The 18,023-nt window shown below is 36.9% G+C and overlaps 2 protein-coding genes across 2 annotated transcripts in view; one reads left to right on the forward strand and one right to left on the reverse strand.

The window, feature by feature from the left end:
• Window positions 1–18,023, forward strand: part of SPATA1 (spermatogenesis associated 1) — a 75,545-nt gene that overhangs the window by 45,315 nt on the left and 12,207 nt on the right. The window lies entirely within an intron of this gene.
• CTBS (chitobiase) lies at window positions 54–16,716 on the reverse strand. The gene is given in 8 exon segments (XM_060006110.1): window positions 54–913; window positions 4,224–4,370; window positions 4,762–4,859; window positions 6,771–6,942; window positions 13,329–13,423; window positions 13,426–13,565; window positions 14,904–15,067; window positions 16,474–16,716. Coding segments are annotated over 8 exon segments (1,251 nt in total). The 3' UTR covers window positions 54–721.

Raw genomic sequence — 18,023 nt, forward strand, 5'->3', positions numbered from 1 at the left:
CCTCAAAAAAATAATTTAGTTGGAAAATATTAGGTGGCTCTAACCTACTAATTCAAAATATTAGTACTAAGTTATCTTGTATTTTCTAAGTATTTTGATCCTTTATATTCATTATTCCCCCCCCTCTGGAGGCATAAGTGAGTTTAATTCAGGTGACTCAGAGAACATGAGTGCTGTATGGAATCAGGAAGGAGAAAAATGATTTGCATCAAATGAACCTAAAGACACAAAATTGCAGGTTTTAAATTTAGATTTATTGAATAAAAAATATAGAGCAAACTGATTCCCAAAGACTGAATTTTTAAAAATATATTTCTAAGCAAAAAATTTCTACTTCAAATTATACATATTTTAGAAATTAGCATTGATTGGTAAGCATATATTTTAATATGGAAGAAATTTTAGCATAATAAAATTGTGAAAGCAGTTGTTCCCAACTATAATATTAAACATCATACAGAGGAATATTTGATATGGTAGGTTGACTTGTTTCTTACCTTTATGTTGTTGTACACTGAAGATATAAATAGGTATGTATTTTTCAAATTCAAACAGTCAAAGCATTTCTTTATTCTTTATCTGTTTTTGAGTACACTAATAACTAAAATACGTAGCAATCTGAAAAAAGGTATATATTTTTTAATCTCTTCAAGAAACTAGATCTGTTTAAACAGATCATTTTTCTAAACCTTAATAGTTTAACAAAAGATGTTCATCTCTGTCACAGCTTTGGTTTTAAAGCTTTCCACATTTCTTCAGTTTGCTGTTTGTCTATAGCATCTCCAGAGTAGTCAAGACAGTTTGCATGCCACATGCCAATGCCGAGTAAGCCACGGTTTTGTACATATGCTGCCTTTAGAGAAATGCTCTGAGGGTCATCATACCACACTTGATGAAAATGGCCAGCCTGATCCTATACAAATAAATTAAAATGTAACTTTAAAGTATTCAGTGCAATAAGAGGGAAAGGTGTTTCTTAAATCCAGTGATTCAAGAAGGAATCAATGAAATAATAAAAGTTTTAGGGCATACATAATACTTTCCATGGTTCTATATGTAATACTTTCTAGATATCATTGCTTATGGCACTTTTACAACAATAGAGATTACACAAATGAGCCTCCCAGTATATCCTATTTAAAATCCTTCTCATGCCCTAAGATTCTTTCCTTGCTCTGATCTGATGATTATCAACCAAGATGTACTGTACACATTTGAATCACTTGTGAGGGCTTTTAAAAACAGATTCTTGGGACCCACACCACATGAAACCTATTGAATCAAAATCTTCCAGGGCTAGTGCTATAACATATATTTATTTGTTTCTTTATGTTATGTTTTAATGTTCCATTAGGTGATTCTGATATGTAGCCAAGGTTAAGGAGAATCACTGCTTTTGTCCTCTAAAACCAGCTTATATACTTTTTGGGATTTCCTTACAGTTCCTGGAAATGTGCCTAGTTAGGAGCTCAACAGGTGATTTTGTTTATGGTGAATGTCAGTGGACAAAGAAAACATCTCCTTTTCTAGGTCTTACAGAACTGAGTCTAAGAGCCTGTTGGGTCTGGACCCCATGGGTGACTTAGGCACCCACCTAAGAACCACAAACTAGAAACTAGTCTTATGCTCACCTTCCACCCTGTAAAGTCCTTCTCCCCAGCATCACTTGCCTCTATCTAGTGCTAAACGCAGTCTCTTTTAGAAGGTATGTAAGCTATGGATAAAGGATAAAAGAAAGAGGAAAGGAGCAGAATTAGGCAAAAGGGTAAAGGAAGAGAAAAAGATAGGAAGTAAAAATAGAATGATCTGTGATTTAAAATAATTTACTGATTTTTATATACGTGTGGGGAACTCTTTAAAGACAGTTCTCAATGAATACCAGTAATATTTCTATTTATGGTAGCACCACGAGAATTAGAATCATCTCCTAAGATGACTGCTTTAAAGGACAATAGTCACTTGGTAAATGAATAAGCTATGGCATATTTAAGTATAGTAGATTCATTACATACAAGCATATCTCATACTATATCTTATATTCCGTTCTTTAAAATCTTTAGAACTAGAAAAAGCTATACATGCTCTAGTTCCAATTGTGATTCAATATTAAAAGGCAACTTGCAAAACCTGTACCTAAATATAGAAAGATTTATTTTTGTAGAGTCAGGGGCAAACCCAAAGACATGCACCTTTGAATTTTGCCATCATTCTAGCTAGTACTTTGAGCCTTTTTGATATGTTAAGAAATTTCAAATGCCTCAAATAGTGAAGGATCAAAGGATAAAAAACTGAGTATATGTAAGTTTGACAGATGTCTGGTTAAGGAATGTATGCCTCCAAGAATATTGAGTGCAAGATGAAGCTGCTATTGCTGAGACAGCATAAGAAAGCAGAATGATTCTCTTCAGTTAAAACAAAAACTTGATTTGGGTTGCTGTGGAATTTTACAATGAATGAAGAAGAACAAATTGGTTATAAATAGATGGTTGTCTGAAGTGCCATTAAATGAATGGTTTTCAAGGCTCATCAAAATGTTTTCTGAGTTCTAAAATCTTAAAGAATGTGTCTTCTTATGCATTAAGGAAAAAATAAGTCAGGAATTACAAAAAACAGTACATCATAGGGTAAAGTATTTATTCTAAATTACATATTTCCAAACTATGTATAATTGGTTAAACAAACCCTTTACCAAACTGATATCCATGAAACACTGTTCCCCTGCATGTTTCTAAGAGTGCTAGGAAACAGGGTTCTATGTTAAGCAATTAAATGGCTTTATGTACTGTAGTACATCTTAAATCCTTGAATATAATGTTATATATTATAAATCTCCAAGAGAGACTTACAGTTTGTAGTGTTTTCCAAATATATTTGGCCATGGCACATGCATGCGTATTTGTGTGTTTGTGTTTTTTTAGTATATTCTTTTTATGTTTAATCTTTAAAATGAAAAAAATATATACAATTTTAAAGGTTACTTTCCATTTACAGTTATTACAAAATGCTGGCTATATTCCTTGTGTTGTACAATACATCCTTGAGCCTATCTTAAACCCAACAGTTTGTACCTCCCCCTCCCCCACCCCTGTCTTGCCCATCGCCCCTACTCTTCCCACTGGTAACCACTAGTGTGTGTGGGTGTGTGTGTGTCTATGTGTTATTAACAGTTCCCAGAACAGAGTTCTATAAATACTTTTTGGTAAAGACAGGATCACAGTGTACCCTAGTTTAATGTTTATACTTAAGATCCTAAAGTTTAAAAAGCTCTACACTAAAGCCTTCTACATAATTGATATACAGGCATGTACATGTATATCAATTATAATTTATTAAATTTGTATATTTGCAGTCATCCTTTTGTAAATGGGTACCAGACCATTAGAAAGAAATATAAATTGTTGCTGGAATTAACGTTCATCATATCATTTTAGGGTTCCTTTTGTAGTAACATAATTCAAGGTAAATTAAAGATGGTTTGTACTTAGATTTTTGAGGTGTGAAAAAGTTTTTATTATGCTAAAGGTAAACTATGGAAAAGATAACTTTTCTTTGTCCCTTTGGTATGGCAATTCCTATTTATCAAACACTACCTGAGAGAATTGCTAGTCATTTACTCTGTTTCCTCAAGTTTCTGTTTGTAATATTTTTGTCTCTAATTTTTAATTTTGTTGAATATCACATAGTTTGAATTGTGGAATAAATTTGAAATGATACCATTTTCCATTGTGAAGTCCCTGATGACACATCTCCTGTTCTCAGCCTCATTCCTCCCTATATAAGAGCCTCATCAGAATTTTGAGGCTACTTTGAAATAGAGGTTTTCAGAGCAAGTAACCCATTTTGGCCCAAAGCTCTTTCAAAAGCCACAGACATCATTTATAATTGACAACTCTTAAGGAAATCCTGTTTGTGACACACATGTTTTTATTATATCATCTAAAATGACAAGTGGCCCATGCAGAGCAGTTCCACTATTAGCATAACTTGAATTGCTCACAAGGGAAGTAAAGTTCCTGATTACACGGATTCAAAGACAAGTCTACTCAAGTTACACAGATTCAAAGACAAGTCTACTCAATTACACAGATTCAAGACAAGTCTAAACAGCAGTCTGTATGTTGTACCCTATAAGAAAACTTATAGAAAATCTTACTTTCAAATATGTAATTATGAAAATACACAATTATGAAAACTAAAGATTGATAACTTGTGAAAAGTCTTACTTGATAGTGATAATAAGGAGACTGCTGAATTTTATCCCACAGTCTTCCAGAAGTAGAACTATTTACTTGCTTCATGATCATTTGATAGGCCACCTGACGGTATACAGCATCTTTACAAGGGTATTTTGCAGTGGTACAAACATGATTCTAGAAATGCAAAAATGTTCATGTTATAGATTATCAATTAAGCAAATCTTAAGCAATTAAGCAAATCCAAAAATATAATAAAATTATTTATTAGACATAAAATATATACTATAGATAGATAACCTGACTATATGGAATAAAAGTTAAATTTCATTACTAAATAGAAATATAATATTCAGAAACTTGTATGGGATTTAATTATTTAAAATAAACTGTCTACATTTTAGTATCAAACTATATTAAATAAATTCTCAATAAAGTGTATATATTCTATATAGAGAGAAATTTCTAAATTATAAATAAAATGAAGTTTATATAGAGGAAACAAAACAGACTCTAAAAAATATAATAGAAAGAGAAAAAAATTACATAAGAAATGATCTGTTCTTACCACTGATAGATTTTGGCAGGTATAATCATAACCATACCAGGGAATACCCATTACAAGTTTCTTAGGGTTAATGCCTATCTTGATGTAGTCATCATATCCTAACCAAATAGGAACAGAAAAAGCATATTTTTTTCTCTTCATATGTCTACTAATGTGTTCATACAAGCTATGCAACCACTCAGAATCCAAGTTTGTAACAACAGGTACATTTATGTAAAATATTAATATGGTGTTTCTCAAATATATTATAAAAGTCATCTCTTAAGAACTATAAATTTGGTATCACTTTCTAAACAATTTCTTTTTGAATAATAGAAAATATTCAAAACAATTTAGATCAAATTGAAGCAAAAAATTCACAAAATTTAATTTTAGGAACAATGACACATTTTAGTAACAATGACACATTTTAGGAAAGCATGCTAATTGTGTCTATTAACTGCTAAGGCATGGATTTGATATTCTAGATTCTAAAACTTTAAAAAAAGTTCTATAAGTCTTAAACTTTCTGGCAGGTGTGGTCTCACAATTACTTACAGAACACACAAGTGTTCCACATTTTATCAATATCCTATAAGCATGGATTACAGCTTGGGATAAGGAATGACCCCATCTTACTCTGTAGCAGATAATCTGTAGTTATAGGAAACAAAGAGAAAAATGAACAAATTCCTGGTACTATCAATCCCTTTCTTGCCCATGCTGCAAATTATGTTTTCCCACCAAGATATGTTCCAAGATCAGCTAGAATGTTGAGTAAATTTGCTGTTTTTCAGAGGCTTTAAAGTTATTGTGTACTGTTAAATATCCAAGAGAGGGGTGGAGTATGCATCATTTCCCAAACATATTTGATAATGAACTTTTTATTGATATACATAATTATCATCTCTTTCATAAACACAGTTGGCAAACATTGGGTTAAATAATTATTTTGTATTATAACACAAATTATTTTTCAAATTTTAAATAGTATATGCTTATGATCAGACTATTCTATCCAGACAATTAGGACGTGATAAAATGAGGCCAGGGTCTATGATTTTACCTCTATATGAAAAATAAAATAATTTTTATTTATTACTCAACACTTAAATCTATGCTAACTATCCCAGAAGATCTCACTTAAGTCCAAAAGCTAGCAAGCAATCTTTAATTCAATTGGTTGATGGGATATAAACCAATCCAAACTTTGGAAAGGATAATGCAAAGCCCACATCATATGAATGACAGATCAGAAGTACTCCTTTTTTTTTTCTTGCGGTACGCGGGCCTCTCACTGTTGTGGCCTCTCCCGTTGCGGAGCACAGGCTCCAGACGCGCAGGCTCAGCGGCCATGGCCCACGGGCCCAGCCGCTCCGCGGTATGTGGGATCTTCCCGGACCGGGGTACGAACCCGTGTGCCCTGCATCGGCAGGTGGGCTCTCAACCACTGCGCCACCAGGGAAGCCCCAGAAGTACTCTTAATTCTAATAGGAATATAATTTTTAATGTAGCATGGGTACTAATAGTAAATGCCAAATAAGATAAAGCCAGTCCTATCAATCATGTATAATAGTTACTCACATTATAGCTACCTTTGCTATTAAATTATTTAACATTGGTTATTTCAACAAAAATATTCTATCAAATTCTAAGTAAGCAAATATCTTCTTCGTGTAACTTTCTGACAAGAGTGTTGACTTGAAGTTAGAACACCTGCTTGAGTTCTAACCATATAATACTTAATAGCTGTGCAATCATGAGAAATTAACACCCTTCATCTTATCTATAATAGAGGGTTAATATAATACACCTACCTCCCAAGACTTTTTAGAGGTAATTGAAAACTTCAGAACTTTAAAACTTTTTGTAAACTTTAAAGCTCTCAAATTAAGAGGTTTTTATATGTTTCAAGAAAGCGTTACAAATGGAAAAGGTATACAAATGACTTAGAAATACTAAAATATATCTTAATGCTTGAAGTTATAGAATTAATATCGCTGATAAATGATTGTTTTGTGAATTCTTACCAGTTAATGTCTTAGTATAGGGAGAATTGGCTCCTGCAATACATTGTGACCAGACCAGACTTCGTTCACCATAAGACATCACAAAGAGAAAGTCACAAGCATCTGCAATTCCAGTATAATTATAGCACCTCCTACCTAAGCAGTTTGGAGACCAAGATACATCAAATGTTACCTGTGGGAAAACCATTTTATGTAACATGATCAAATATGCATATTATGGCAGATGTTTTGTTGATTATATATTCTCTTGCCTCATATTACTCCCCCCCTCAAAAAGAACCACTTACGTGTCTGACTTAAGGTTTGACATGTATGGAACTAGAACAATTCTAAGAAATATATTTTTTGCCTACACGGACTGACCCAGACATATATTTTGGACAATGTTTTGGACATATATTTAGATAATGGACATATATTTGGACACAGGCATATTTGGACATATACAATGACCAGGAGCAGGCACTGTGTAGAAGAGGAGTTTAAAGTCACATGCCTCCAGAGGACAGACTAGCAACTCGACTGACTGAAGGAAACTGGTGTAATCACAGTAGGGTATGGTAGGACCCATACGCAACTAGAGAGTAAAAGCACACTAAAAGAATTCAGATACGAAAGTTCTTAAAAATATCATGCAAGCTAAATAGGTCATCTCTTGGCACAAGCTTACTGGACTGTGTTGGCAGCTTGAGCCCTTGATTTACAATTACTTTACATGGTAAGTTTAGTCCAACATTATAGTTAAAGAGTAGTGGTGTTTTATGGCTACAAGTATAAATTAATCAACTCAAAATGTTAAACAAATCACTTAAATGGTCTTATTTTATGGAAATATTCAAATAAAACTTGAGTGTTAAATTATCTTTCATTTTTGAATAGTGAGCCAGTCCTCAATAAGGATGAATCTCTTTCAAAAATTTATTGCCGGGATTCCCTGGTGGCGCAGTGGTTAAGAGTCCGCCTGCCGATGCAGGGGACATGGGTTCGTGCCCCGGTCCGGGAAGATCCCACGTGCCGCGGAGCGGCTGGGCCCGTGAGCCATGGCAGCTGGGCCTGCGCATCCGAAGCCTATGCTTCGTAACGGGAGAGGCCGCAACAGTGAGAGGCCTGCGTACCGCAAAAAAAAAAAAAAAAAAAAGATTTATTGCCTTAAGATGTTGGTCAAACGGTCAAACTTTCAGTTACAAAATAAATAAGTTCCGAGACCTAATGTAAAAAAAAAAAAGATTTATTGCCTTAACTGAATATTAATTAGCTTTATTTTATTAATATAGGTCTGCAAACATTCTAAAGCTTCATTAAAAGTTTTCTTCTTAATTAGGCTCTCAATAAATGTATTGATTAATATTACAAAAAATTGAGGTATTTTAGTTAAATTTTTACACTTTGGCTAATTTATTCTACTATAACTCTTTTTAGGACTTTCTCAAAATTCTCTCTGTAATTCTTTCATTATTAACACTAAAGGAAGCTCTGCTTTGTAAGTCTAGGCTTTCCCCAAAGCTCTCCAGCAAAATAGGTTATAAAGTGAAATTTTTACGTATTGGACTTCATTTTATCACTGTCCCCTCTTACAAAATGGAAGTATAATAAGGTAATAGAGAAAGTGATTACCTCTAAGCAGGTAAATTTCAAATCCATTTTGTAAGTCCTTACCTCTCTCCTGAGCAGTGAGAATATTTTCACCTGGGTTTCCTGTCATGGATAATCTCATATTTTTGAGAAGGCAGCATTATTAGAAAAGAAATTAGAAAAGAAATCAAAAGACTTTGGTTCTTTTCTTGGCTCTCTTATAACTGGGTTATTTCATTTTAAATATCTGATCTGTTTTCCCACATGTAACAATGAAGGTGTAGAAAGAATTCTTCAAGAGCACTTCTAGCTCTTTAATTCTGTGATCACAAATTCTATAATCCTAAATTATCATCTTTTCCCAAAAACTCATTTCTCCTTGCTGGGGCTCTATATTAGTCATTTTTTTCTGGTCACCAGTTTAAGAACCTTTGGGCCATTTTGTGACTCTTCTTCCCTCACACCCCATAACTAATCTCACATTTTCCTTTGAGTGGCCTCTCACAGTTTTTCTGCCCATTCCTTTCCATTAATTAATTAATTCAATGAATATTGAACACTTGCTGAGTGTTAGGGTTATGCCATCATCCCAGTTCAAACCATAAATACCAAGTTATTGGATTACTGGGTTAGTCCTTACAGGTCTCTCTTTCTCCTCTAGACTTTTTTACGTACTACCATAAATAATCTTCCCCAAATACTTTCTATACACATTACCCATTACATACAGAATAAAATGCATACTCTTCAGTGTCACATCCTGGATCTTCCACAATCTGGTTCATCTTGGCAACTCTACTTCCCACTAACTTAACTAACATGAACTTGACATAGCAGCCCAAATGGCTCTACTTGCCCCTCAAACATGGAAATAGACATTCCTACTGCAAAATCTTTGCTCAGTCTCTTCCCCCTTGCTCTTTCACTATAGCTTAATCAGGACTAGCAAATAAGTTCCCATATATTAATTCTACCCTATTAACAACAGCAATCTAGAGAATGAGGGAAAAGTTTCTGAGACCAAAATGTGTGAGGAGAGGAGTACGGTGGCTTGCATACCAGGTATTTGCTATTCTTGATCTAAATTGTACTCATCTGAAAAGCTGAATTCCACACTGACAAACCTTCCATACTTGTATAAAGCCACAGAGTTGTTGATCGTTACATCATCTATTATTTTTCCAGTGACTCTCAAATTCATGTTGACCAACTACACCAGAATCACCTATCACACTTGGTAAAAATACAGTTCCTAGAATCTATGCCAGAGTCAACTTCTGGGCATATTTTTAACAAGCACTCCCAGGTGATTCTGAGATAGATTTAGAGTTATTAGTTTATACTATATATATCCTACTTAACTAGACTTAAAATTTTGAAAGGCAGGTATCATTCATATATTCAATAAGTATTTTTTAAACATTGTGTTAGACATCAAGGAACTGGTCCCTGCCTTCAAAAAACTCACTGTCTAGCCTAGCAGTTTTTTCTCAGCTTTACTAAGGTATAATAGACAAGTAAAATTGTAATATATTTTAAGTGTACAATATGATGATATGCATATATATGCAAAAGTATTCCCATCAAGTTAATTAACATAGCCATCGCCTTATTTATTTTGGTGATAACACTAAAATTCTACTCTCAGCAAATTTCAAATTATACAATACAGTACGATCAACTATAGTCATCATGTTATGCACTAAATCCTCAGACCTTATTCATCTTACAACAAAGTTTATACCTTTTACCAGCCTAACTGTATCTAACTACAGTTTCCTTATTGACGTTTCCCTATTGATTATCTGTCTGAATAAGCTGTCCATTGCTGAAAGTGGAGTACTAAAGTCCTCTACTACTATATTGCTGTCTGTTTCTCCCTTCAGATATCTTAGTGTTTATTTAATACATTTGGGTGCTCTGATGTGGAGCACCCACAATAAATATTTGAAATTGTTATATCTTCTTGATGAACTGACCCTTTTATAATTATATAATGAACTTTGTCTCTTGTTACCATTTTTGGCTTAAAGTCTATTTTGTCTGATATAAATATAGCTACCCCTGCTCACTTTTGGTTTCCATTTGCCTGGAACTAGTTTTTCAATCCTTTCATTTTTAGTCTATGTGTGTCCTTAAAGCTGAAGTGAGTCTCTTATAGGCGGCATATAGTTGGATCTTGTTTTTTTTAATCCATTCAGCCACTCTGTGTCTTTTGATTCAAGAATTTAGTCCATTTCCATTTAAAGTAATTACTGATAGGTTTCTACGTAATATTGCCATTTTGTTAATTGTTTTCTGGCTCTTTTCTAATTCCTTTTTTCCTTTCTTCTTTTCTTGCTCTCTTTCTTTGTGATTTGTGATTCCCTGTAGTGGCATGCTTGATTCCTTTCTGATTTTCTTTTGTATATCTAATGTAGGTTTTTGCTTTGTGGTTATCATGTGGCTTATATTAAAAAAAATTTTGTAACTATGTATGGTGATGGAAGTTAACTAGACTTATTGTGGTGATCATTTTGCAATATATACAAATATCAAATCATTATGTTGTACACCTGAAAAAATAATTTTTTAAAACATCTTATAGTTACAACAGTCTATTTTAAACTGTTAACAACTTAGAACACATACAAAAGCTCTACATTTTTAGGGCTTCCCTGGTGGCACGGTGGTTGAGAATCTGCCTGCTAATGCAGGGGACACGGGTTCGAGCCCTGGTCTGGGAGGATCCCATATGCTGCGGAGCAACTGGGCCCGTGAGCCACAACTGCTGAGCCTGCGTGTCTGGAGCCTGTGCTCCGCAATGGGAGAGGCCGCTGTAGTGAGAGGCCCGCGCACCGCGATGAAGAGTGGCCCCCGCCTGCCACAACTAGAGAAAGCCTTCGCACAGAAACGAAGACCCAACGCAGCAAAAATAAATAAATTAATTAATAAACTCCTACCCCCAACATCTAAAAAAAAAAAAAAAAAAACTATATAAAAAAAAAAGCTCTACATTTTTATACTCCACCACCCGACATTTTATGTTTTGGATGTCAAAATTTACATCATTTTTTATGTGTCCACTAACAAATTATTGTATAGTTTTTTTTAAGAAGGAAACATCCTAATGTGTTCCTTTATAATTTCTGTAATATACTTTTTTATTGACGTATAGTTAATTTAAAGTGTTGTGTTAGTTTCAGGTGTATAGCGAAGTAATTCAGTTGTACATATATATATACCTATTCTTTTTCAGATTCTTTTCCATTATAGGTTATTACAAGATATTGAATATAGTTCCCTGTGCTATACAGTAGGTCCTTTTTGTTTATCTGTTTTGTATATAGTAGTGTGTATATGTTAATCCCAAAATACTAATTTATCTCCCCCCTACCGCCCCCCCACCACTATCCCCTTTGGTAATCATAAGTTTGTTTTCTTTGTCTGTGAGTCTATTTCTGTTTTATAAATAAGTTTATTTGTATCACTTTTTAGATTCCACATATAAGTGATAACATACGATATTTGTCTCTGTCTGACTTCATTTAATATGATTATCTCTAGGTCCATCCATGTTGCTGCAAATGGCACTATTTCATTTTTTATGGCTGAGTAATATTCCATTGTGTATATATACCACATCTTCTTTATCCAGTCACCTGTCAGCAGACATTTAGGTTGCTTCCATGTGTTGGCTATTGTAAATAGTGCTACTATGAACACTGAGGTGAATATATCTTTTCGAATTATAGTTTTGTCTGGGTATATGCCCAGGAGCGGGACTGCAGGATCATATGGCAACTCTATTTTTAGTTTTTTAAGGAATCTCCATACTGTTCTCCATAGTGACTGCACCAATTTACATTCCCATCAGCAGTGTAGGAGGGTTCCTTTTTCTCCACTCCCTCTCCAGCATTTATTATTTGTAGACTTTTTTTTTTTTTTTAAAGAAGATGTTGGGGGTAGGAGTTTATTAATTATTTATTTATTTTTGCTGTGTTGGGTCTTCGTTTCTGTGCGAGGGCTTTCTCTGGTTGTGGCAAGCGGGGACCACTCTTCATCGCGGTGCTCAGGCCTCTCAATATCATGGCCTCTCTTGTTGCGGAGCACAGGCTCCAGACGCACAGGCTCAGTAGTTGTGGCTCACGGGCCTAGTTGCTCCGCGGCGTGTGGGATCCTTCAAGACCAGGGCTCGAACCCGTGTCCCCTGCGTTAGCAGGCAGATTCTCAACCACTGCGCCACCAGGGAAGCCCTGTAGAGTTTTTAATGATGGCCATTCTGACTGGTGTGAGGTGACACCTCATTGTAGTTTTGGTTTGCATTTCTCTGAATAAGAATCTCTGGGAGTCGGACCCAGTGTACGTGTGTGTGTTTAATTTTTTTAAGATTCCTGGTTATCTTGGTGTATGACCAGTTTTGAGAATCACTGATCTGGGGCCACACTGTCCTTCTGTTACTCACACATTTCCTGGCAAGATGCCTTATGTTGTGATCTTCTCTCTCATCATGCTCATTATGGTAGTAGGGAAATACTGCCTTTCGTCACAGCACTGACAAGCTCTATGGAATTAGGCTTTGAGCCTTACTGGGCCTTGGGTGCTTTGCAAAGTAATTCAGAGTCTATGGAGCAAGTGAGACACTTCCCCAGAACTACCTCTACTCTTAGGCAAGAGCTGTTTCTGTCCTGCACTGATGAAAGCAGAGCGTGGGCAGCTAAATCCTTCCTGATTCCCATTGCCTATCTAATATTTCTAACTCTGCTGCAAGGCAGGTAGGTGGGGCAATTCCAGTATTGTATCCTGATGTGAATAAAGAACAGATTTGGCACCTTAAAATTTTATAAAACTTATCTAGTTAAGAACTCAAAAGTTCCAGAAAATTTTTTAGGATGTACTGAAACTCTTCCTACTCAATAAAACTGAGATTCTATTTGCCATACCTTCATGAACACATTTTGATAGGAAAGATAAGGGGTTTCCAAAAAACACCAAATGAATTTTTACCTGTGATCCCTCAATTTCATGATGGAAAGAGTCTGCAGTTTCTTTGACTAAAGCAGTTAACGCATAATATTCATGTGATGAACGAGCAACTTCTTGTCTAGATTAATTCCATCCATATATTGTGTTTTGGCCAGCTTAACTTGTTGAGCTAACCAGGATGCTCTTAAAGTAGAATTAATGATATCCCTTATGGATACATCTCCTATGGAAGAAATATACATCTTTTGTACATATATGCTTTTCACAGTTTAATAAAATTTACTTCACAAACTCATTCCAAAGAGATCCAAATGTCTTTAAAACACCTCATAATTTTGGAATACTAAGCCCCAAATTTAAGTTTTCCAAATGAAGAAATAATATATCAAGATCACAGAAAATCATTAGTCATTAATCTTCGAAATAACCATTATGAATAAATAGTAATATTATCAAATTAAAAGAAGAAATCATGGACTATGGCTAGCTAAGGGTCATCATGCACCCAAAGTAACAATTAAACATTGATCATATGCCAGGCACTGAGAGTACAACAGTGAATAAGACATAGGGGTCCCAATTAATTGGTGGCAGAGGAAATTAGTGGGGCCTGGAAAGTAGGAGACGGTAGGCTAGGAAGAAATAGGGGCAAGTGTCAAGGCCTGGAGGCAGAGTATGGAGGTTTGCTGATGCCTAAAATTTGGAGGGCGACAACAGTGAAGAACCTGAGGGTGGTAGGCAGGGTTAAATCATGAAAGACCTTGAAGCCCTCTTGAGAAATTATCCCAAGGGAAAGGGTTTTAAAAAGAGAATATACATATTTTAGGTATGCATTTTAGAAAAATCCCTTCAGCTGAAGTGGAAACTGGTTTAAAGAGGCAAAACTGGAGGCAGAATATCTAATAGGAAAGCTTTGGAAGAATGCAGGCCAGAGATGATGGTGACCTCAACTAAAGTTGTGGAGCAGTGGAGACTATGAGATAAATGAATAAATCTCGAAGATCCTAAGAAGGCAGAATTAACAGGACTCTGATCCACTGAATGAGTAAGGTAAGAGAAAGGGAGGAGGTTGAAAATACTCAAGTTTCTGGCCACTGCAGATGGACTCATAGATACTGCATTTACTATGAATGATTTCTGGTGAACCTTACTTCTTAGACTAGTACTCAAGTTAAATACTAAGATGGTTGATGTTATGTTTCTCCTGTATTTTTTTCTCCACAGATAATATTAGAAGCACTGATCATTTTTACTTTATCCCAAATAATGTGTTAATTCATTGATTTAGCAAATATTTATTGAATTCCCAGTAAGGTATAGGCAGGGTATATTGTTAGGCATTAGTGACACAGACCAGGTCCATTGGTTATTTAATGCAGTAGATTTAAGGGCTACATGGAAATGCAGGGTGCCATGACAGCATATAAAGGGGACCTGCGACCCTGGTAGGGCAGGAAAACTTCCCTGAGGACTACACTCTTTAGGGGAGGCCAGAAATCTGGGCAATGACCTAGACAGGGGACAGAGGAGGGGTACCAATGCACAAAAAAGAGCATTCTCAGAAGAGTGAACAAAAAAGGGCAAAGGTCTCAATACCTCAGGAGAATTCTGAATTTCTGGAACCAAAAGAAGGTCAGTGAGGCTGGAGCACAGAACTCCTGAAAGTACATGGAAACAGATGAAACTGATGAAACTACTGAGGTAGGTAGTAGCAGGATCAAGTAGGGCTTTGTAGACCACTGAGGAGTTGCTATTTTCTCCTGAGATGAATGGGAAGCATTAAAGTATTTTAAGCAGAGGATCATAAGATTTGCATTAAAAAATGAGAGAGACAGACAGACACACAGGGAGAGGGGGAGAGAGAAAGGGAGAACGATATCTATGATCACTGGGCCACTGTGAGGAGAATGGATGGGTGAGGGTGGGGAGAGCTAGCTATAAAAATTAAACCAGGCTTTTCCTAATTTTCTGTCTCCTTTTTGGTTTTTTGTTTATTTTTCAGAATTAACTGTGCATAACCCATTTTTCTACTAGGCAGTTACCCACTGAAATAATAAAAATTACAAAATGTGAAACTGAACTGCCCATTGTTTTTAGACTCTTAGAATCATATTTATGTCACAAACCTTACCCCTATTTCAATTCTGATAACTAAGATTGAATATGTTAAAAATATACAGAGAGCTTGTGATATAATAGAAATACTAAAAAATAGCTTGATGAACCAATTGAATATATAAGGGAAAAAGTAATGCAGTCTAGTCTTTGTCTTTGAAAAATATAGGTCAGTAGAGAGAAAAGACCATTAACCACCAGCATACAAATGAACAAAATTCGGCTTCTTTGCATAATTGGTTTTCTAAATGCCCACAGATGCCGCCTAACCGACTAAGAGGTATTGGATGCTACAGAAAGTCTTTCAGATGTTAGGCTTACACACTAGGCAGGTTCTCCATAAACACTTCCACCGTTTTTACTTCTTCTAAGCAATTATATTACTTTTTTTAACTGACATTTAAATGTCCCTGCCTCAAATGTAATCTGCTAGATTAAGAACTGGCAATTGTCGCTATGTTTACACAAGAATTGCTCTTTTGGACTGAACTTTTCCACCTGCCTGATGTGTCCAGTTCCTGGTGCAGTCATCAAACTCTAGGCAGACAAGTGGTCTTCACATTACCTCCGAAAGGGTGTTTGCTTAAAGCCGCCCAAGGCCTTATAAATTCTTAGGTGGGTAGATGGAATTTTTACTTAAAGACCTATTTTTATCCCCCTTCTTGTGTGGCAGGTATAGAAAAGCAAAGTAAGCAGAACTTTCATTCTTCCACTGGACCGTGGGAGTGCTGAGATTCTTTCAAACTGATCCTCAATTCTCTTGGAAACCAATGGGTGTTGCTACTTAGGAAGTATCTCCTTACCATCTTGCTTATCTGGCCAGACTGCCTGGGGAGAGGCACAGCAGGGCAATGCAAGGAACTTGCACTTAGAGTCAGATCTGGGTTGGAATACTTACTGTGAGACCTGGGAGGAGTTACTCAACCTCTCTGAGCCAAAATTTCCTAATCTTTAAGGCTGAAGGAAATCTGTGGACAGAAAGGCCCCTCCGCGAGCGATCAAAGCTGGTTTTGCGCCCCCAACACCTCTTTCTCGGGCTCGGTTATTCTACTGTAACTCCTCTTAGGGCCTTGAGGACCAGATCTGGAGCGTCAGGGGAGGGAGGCCACTGACCTCGAAGTCGGGGCGATGAACGATGGGTGATGGGACGGCACAGCGCTGGGGCCTGGCACTGGCAGTCGGCCCCGAGCCCGACGCGCAGCGCCAGGAGCAGTGGCAGCAGCAGAGGAGCCAGCCCCAGGGTCCCGTGCAGCGAGGGAACGAGGCGCCAGCACCGGAGCTGCGGCCAGGCCATGCCAACGGCTCACCAGTCAGCAAAGCTGTCCCGGATTCCCTGGCGGCGCCTGCTTTATGGATGGGAGGGGAGGGGCCGGGCCGAGCTCCCCGGCTGGGCAGGGGAGGAGCTGGGCGGTCGCCAAGTCCGGGGGATCTGGGGCTGCGGGAGAGAAGGACAGAGGCCGAGGCTGCGGTGCCCCTAGCACGTCGAGCCCAGGGAGCCAGGGCCTCGGTGCCCGGCAGACAGTTGACTCAAGTGTATATTGCCTACCATCTATGTGCCTCTCTTTGGCTCTGTGTCATAGTTGTTTGTGCCTTCCTTGTGGAGTCTGAAACTGGAGGGAGTCCTCAAAATGGAGAGAAGTAGGATGCCTTGGAAGGGATGACTGTGCTACATGGTTGGAATGGCCCAAAGATTTTGAAGTTACAGATATCTGTTGAATTAAGACAGCAGTTCGAATACGGCCTCTAATTTCGCCTCCTCCCGTGCTTAAACTCCAGTGAAAACCTCAACCCACAAGGGAAGGGAGATGACAGCAACATTTTGGAAGCTTGAAAGCACAAGTATGAGGGGTAAGTGTCCCAGGCCCCAACAGTGCGGAAACTTGAGAAACAACGCAATTTAAACCAGAATCTTCAAAAGGTTCCGGAACTACAAGAGATGCCTCAGGAATTAGGGGTGAAGGGGAGATGGAGGTTAGAATGTCCGAAAATAAAGGGGAATAGGTGAAAGCTGCTTGAGGAGCAGTGAAATCTCTAGATCCTTTCTCCAACCTTATGTCTCTGGGCAGCTGCCCCTCTCCCACCCAGGTTGAAGTTTGGAGGTTTAATGCTCTGGGGAGGGTGAATTCTCTGGTACTTGCTCGGGTACCATACCTAAAATAGGATATAACTGACTTTGTGCCTGACCACAGATATTGACAACATGCCCGCAGATCATCCTGTAGCAAAATTTAAAGTCAGAAACACCAGGCACCCACTCAGAGCTCCCTCTTTACTTTTTATCTCTTACTTTTAATCATGGACAACAAACAAGGCAATTGAATAATATAAAAGGAACAACAGAAAAAGGAATATGGAGGAAACAAACATTGTAGGGAGGACATTAAAAAAAAAAAAAAAACTCTCAGTAATATCCCCAGAAAGGCAAGAGAAGATGAAGCCACAACAGGATGAAATTTTTTTAAAAAGCAGGGTGGGACTAGAAAGAGTTCTTGGAAATTAGAAAGAAGATCACAGAAATGAGGGAAAAATCACAGAAGATTTGAGCAAAGTAACACAGAAATACTCTTCAAAAAGAAAGAAAATTGGAAGAGCAGTCCAGAT

This window comes from Delphinus delphis, chromosome 1 (genome assembly GCF_949987515.2).
Source record: "Delphinus delphis chromosome 1, mDelDel1.2, whole genome shotgun sequence".
NCBI lineage: Eukaryota > Metazoa > Chordata > Mammalia > Artiodactyla > Delphinidae > Delphinus > Delphinus delphis.